Source organism: Geospiza fortis, unplaced genomic scaffold, assembly GCF_000277835.1.
Source record: "Geospiza fortis unplaced genomic scaffold, GeoFor_1.0 scaffold10, whole genome shotgun sequence".
NCBI classification, from domain to species: domain Eukaryota; kingdom Metazoa; phylum Chordata; class Aves; order Passeriformes; family Thraupidae; genus Geospiza; species Geospiza fortis.
In genome coordinates this window covers 2,410,405-2,415,861 of record NW_005054326.1, presented here as the reverse complement: position 1 = coordinate 2,415,861, position 5,457 = coordinate 2,410,405, and the positions used below count along the sequence as shown (strand labels likewise).

General features: G+C 43.9%; 1 protein-coding gene across 1 annotated transcript in view; it reads left to right on the top strand.

Annotated features, from left to right (window-relative positions):
- The first annotated feature begins 1,027 nt into the window (after positions 1 to 1,027).
- Positions 1,028 to 5,457, top strand: part of CDPF1 (cysteine rich DPF motif domain containing 1) — a 7,850-nt gene continuing 3,420 nt past the window's right edge. The window contains exons 1-2 of the mRNA XM_005421077.2: positions 1,028 to 1,140; positions 3,247 to 3,358. Of these exons, the coding sequence (XP_005421134.1) occupies positions 1,028 to 1,140; positions 3,247 to 3,358 (225 nt within the window). The remainder of the gene's footprint in view (positions 1,141 to 3,246; positions 3,359 to 5,457) is intronic.

The window sequence follows — 5,457 nt, the reverse complement described above, 5'->3', positions numbered from 1 at the left end:
CTGTCACCAAAAGAGGGATGTGCAGGTCCCTCATCTCAGCCCTGCCTTTCTGCTGCTGCTGCAGTTCTGCCTCTCACCTTGTGCTACTGTGAGCAGCTGTTGGATTCCTCTGCAAGCCAATTGAGTTCATTAAAAGCAATAAGGAATAAAAATATTGGAAGAAGAAAATGAAAAAGTTTGGCTTTTTGTTTTTTGTTACTGCATTAGTAACTAGTGTGATTTAGTAAGACAGAAACCATGGACCAAGGTGTTGGATACCAGAAATATATGGCTATTCTCCAGGAGGATAAAGCAGAGTCTTCCCTTTCTGCTGATTTTCATCAAAGTTATAGTTCCTAAACTTTTTTAAAGATGTCTGTTCCTTTGTCCCATGTGGCTGGAATGGCCAACACTTTATCAAGGTATAGGGTGATTCCATTGGCCTCATTCCCATAGAAAGCCAGATGGGAACAGGGAGTCCGGGGTGAGCTTCCAAAACTCTGCTCCAAGGTGAACCAGAAGGAAAGAAAAAGACACAGTCTTTTCTTTGCAAACACCTGCCTGGTGCCTGCCTCCTGAGTGAGGTCCCAAGCCCTTTCCTGGCTCCAGTTTGAGGGAGGAGATGGGCATTGCAGAACTGGGCTGGAATTCTGCATAGCAGCAGATAGGGAGCAGTGTCCTGGGAGGCACTTAGGGAGTACAGACCTCAGCTGAGCAGAGGGCTTTTGAGATCACAGCCATGCGCTTTGTCACCTGAGTTATTTCATGGATGTTCCAAATTAATAGGTGAACTTTATAGTTAGGCTCCCAGTCTGCAGTTTATAGATCTGCCTAAGGAATTTGAAACTTTAACTGGGACATGGGAACAAACTCGATTTGGGAGAAAATATTTACTAATCAAGGTCTGCAATTGTCAGTTTTCCTTTGGGTTTTAATTTGCAAAGCCAGACGTCTCAGGTCACTTTAATCTTCTTGCAGATAGGTTCCCAGCATTGCATTTTGAAGCTAAAAGGGTTTTTTGGGTGTGTTTCTTGCAGGTAGCTTAAAAATGGATGTTCCCAAAGAAGTTCAGACAGCAGGAGAGTTCAGATATGAGCTGTGTGAGTTATCAGCCTTGTACACATATTATGGGCAGATGTCACCAAGCTCACACTCGATTGTGTAAGTGCCCTCTGAGATCACAGACTTCATTTCTGCTATGAGCATTAGAATCCTTGCAGTGGGCACTGTATGAGCCCAGTAATGTGCTCTACTGACCAGAGCAGAACATGAGGCTTGGTGCTTAAAAAGATCTCCTTTTTTCCAAGGGGAAGGAATGTTAAAAATTGTCAGTGCTGGTAGGAAAAACAACAATAAGGTTTTGTGCCCTGCTTCAATACCATGCTAAAAGCTGTATTTAACCTATTTCCTAGCCCCACTGAGAACTCTACTGTACCAACATTTTCTTGCTAGAATACTGCTGACTGCCAGCCTGATACTTCTGGGAATAGCCCTTCCCTCACTGTAGCCTCCCTCAGCTGGGCAACACATACACACAGCATGAATGAAATAAATATGGCAAAAACACTTCTTAGAGCTCTCTGGCATGATGTGGAGTTCTGAACAGCAGTGCTTTTTAGTGTGGATTGGACAATCCTTTGTCAGATTGTGCAACATCAGGGTGTGTGGGTGCTCACTATGTATTTATATTTTCAAAATATAAAAAGCCTTTTCTCTCTCTGCTAAGCAGGGATAGTTTGACCAAGAATTATGCAGTTGCAGCTTTGTCTGCAGACATTAAACTCCCCATAAAATAAAGCACTTTGCTTTAAATGCAAGAGTAGCTTGGTGGAGGCCATCATGGTCAACAAATTCATCAGGCAGACATGTTCAGGAACTCTCTGGAGCTGGAAGTCAGGCATGTACTCAGCATTTCACCCCAATAAGACTGCTCAGTTTCTTAAAGAAGGAAACAGCTGTTAATCACCACCTGCTGGGGCTGTTGTCCCTGGGCAGCTGTCTTTTTATCATTCCAAACCCCACAGTGCTACTGGTTTTCCTTCTTCCACTCAGCAGAGCAATGTCTCACCTTTGATCAGGTCCATTCCTGAAGAGTCTGAATGTGAATCTTAATTTAGGTTATCCAATCTCAGAGTTAACACCCCAGCTTTATTTGGATTGCTCAGGTGCCAAAAGCAAAAGAATAATGCTGAAGCATCACACTTCTGTAGATGCTTTTAAGAAACAGCTTCACACCCCATCTTTCTTGGCTTGCTCACATCCCAAATGAAGTGCTGCAGGAAATGTGCTGGACAGGGGCCCTTGTCAAATCCTGCAAGGGGAACTTTGCAAACACAACCCTGTCTTTGTATCCCAGGGACTTGTTGACAGGGTGATCTGCCATGATAAGATGCCTGATCTTTCCTAACAGTGGAAGGCTCTGGCCAAATCATTTTCTGTTTGAGTAGACACAAAAAGGAGAGAGGAACACAGTGCTGGACACACTCCTGCACACACTTTTTTGTGTGTGTCTGGAGGCAAGGAGAAGGCATTACAAGTTGACAGAATACCTTTTATCCATATTATTCCCATAATCCAATTTTTACTTAAGCCCAGGAGTAAGCCAGGTGCCCTTGCTGTGTGCTCCATGCAGACAGATGCTCAACTGGCTTCTGTATTATTTTGCCTGGAGCTCCCAGAAAAAATAAAGCTTTAGTTTGTCCCAAGCAGGTTGCCAAATTATTATTAAATGCACTCCCTCAACACCCTGGAGCAAGCAGTACAGTCTGTGACATAAAGTAAGCACACTGGAGGTAACTGCAAGGCTCTCTGCTGGTAGCTCCTGCTTTCAAGAGCTGGGAACCTCAGCTTTACAGCAGCAACATAGCCAAGAGCAGTAAAACCTTTGTATTTCATACTCACATGCACACAGCTTTCGAAGAGGACTTCTGATTAAAAGCTGTGCAATTGAAATGGTGACTCGACAAGGTACTGAAGGTGCTGAAGTTGGCCGGGCTAAGGAATGCCTGTTATAAAAAATGGAAGATGGTTAAGATAGAGCATTGAGAGAAACTTAGTAAGATGACACTGAGAGGCTCACTAGTTGCTCTACTTTTGGAAGAGAGATAGAAAGTACAGTGTAGGACTGAAGGCAGCTGCAGAGTTGAAGGTTTTGAAGAGAAAAGGAGCTGCAGAGCTGCTGCATTGCCTCATGCACAACAGCAAGAGGAGCAAATCAAGTACAAGTGTGAAGTATACACTTAAAAGCCTGAAATTATTCTTTTGCAGACTTTTGGAAGAAGCCTATGTCATGAGGGATCCTTTCACCCCTGACAAGGACAAGTTCCTCATCATTAGGTCTCATTGCAGTTTGTGTAGCAGAGCAGTGTGTGTTGGTACAGTAAGTAACAAGCAAAACAAGCTGCTTCAATAATTTCTTTTTGTTCCAGTCCTGGTGAACTGTCAGAGAAAGGCCAAGCAGCAAAATCCCAAACAATCCATTTTTAAAGCAAACCATTCCCCCTTGTCCTACCACTACATGTATGTTAATTGTACATAATTGTATGTTCTTGTGGATTCCACTAGATGAAGCTCTCAGTATTAAATTAAAATGATCAGCAGCTGTGAGTGTTCTACTTACAGATAAGCACAGTCCAGCCTCTCAAGCACAAGGAGTGCTCTTTTCTACTTTCTTAGCACCAGGAAATGCAAGGACAGTATAGATCACACACAATAGTAGATTGGGTTTTTTTTCCATAAAGGGAATGTTAGGTTTGCATTCACAGCACAGGGCTTCATCCTATTTGCAAAAGTTAATGTTTAAAGTGAGCAGGGAAGAGAGTTGTACCATGCCATGCTTGCTCTCTGAGGAAGAATGAATTTAAGTAGCAGCTGGAAGGAAACCTTAAACTAGGAAATCTGAGTGCAGTCCAGAAAGGTGGTGTAAAATTACTTGTCTTAATTCCTTGTTCTCAGTACAGAACTGGCCCCTTTGTTTGCTGTGAGTCTCAGATTTTGGGAGTTGGGCAGACACAGCCAGAAGGATCCTGGTTCACTTGGCTCAGTTGAGTTGCTATTCTGACTTGGGGCAGTCAGCACCAAGGATGGGCTGAGAGGAGCATGCAGTAACACCTTTCTCCTGATTGGGTTTAATTCCTTGTTAAAGAAACATCTTACCCAGGTTTGTCAGGGATCTAATTTCAGGAAAAAAGGTTTAATAATTGAATTGTGCAGCAGCAGGAACAGCTCAGGCTGCTTCCTCTGGGAGGGGCCCTGAACAAAGAAACCCCTGGGCTTTTATACCCCTACAGTCTGTGCACCTTGTTCCCATGGGGAATTTTGGGTCTGGGGTCTTCCTGCTGTTCACTGGCTCCTGCAGAGTCTCAGGGTGACCAGTCCTCTCCCAGACTGTGATGCAGGGCCCTGAGCCCTTTGTTAAGGAAGGGATCTATGCCCATTCCTGGCTTGTTGCTGGGGGCTCCAGTTGTTTCCTGCCATCTGTGGCACAGTGTGCAGCTGGCATGGGAGCTTGCACACCCAGCTACCTGCACTGGGAGTATTTCTCAGCATCCCACCTCTGAAGTCTCCTCTGACATTTAAATGACTGAAAATCACCAAAAATGATTGCAGCTCAGAGGATTTGGTTTGTTTTTTTTTCTATTCTGAAGCTACCAGTAGGCTCTGACTAGGTGAAGTGCCAGCACTTTCTCGTTGTGGCTGTGGTGGCTGGGCTCAAGTTTCCAGAGCCAGGTTGCTCAGGGCAGTGGTGTGGAGGCAAAGCTGACATGAGCAGGATCTTCCCTGCTGTCCCTGCTGTGGCAGGGGCTCCCTCCCTCCCACACAGCCCAACGAGGAGCCAAGAGCAGCTACTCACAGAGTTTGGGCTTAGGGGCTTGATTCCTGCCCTGACATGCCAGGTTCATCCTTCCTTTGTAACAGCAGAGGACTGGCAACACAGACACATTTGGGACAAACTTGAACCCATTTAACTATTTTCATTCCCAAATCAAGTGTCTTGAATTTAGGAAGGATTCAGCAGATATTTCTAAGTGTGGCAGTTTGAGTTGTCAGAAATAGAGCATTTCAGCCTCTCAGGGTCTTTGCACACACTGTGCTTTTCTGAATGAAGGTGGGGATTTTTCTTTGAAAATATATGTTTGTTTCAGTTAACCTAGGTTTTGGCAATGAATAGAAGATACTTGCAGTGAGCTAATGAAAGCTTCTAATCTTTTTGAAAGTCCTGCTTATTTTGCCTGTTGTGGAAATCTGTCAGTCATTTACAGCTTGTTATCTGAGTTTTCAAGATTCCCCTGATGGTATCACTCAAAGTAAAACATTGATTGTAAATAATTGAGAATGAATTTCTTACCAAACTGGCCAGGGCAGATAGTGAATCACACATACAACTATGGTTTCAAAATGAATTTTGCAATAGTGCTTAGGTAACATTGAAAGAGATCTGCAGAAATGATAATTAGTGCTTTAAACACCCACACCACA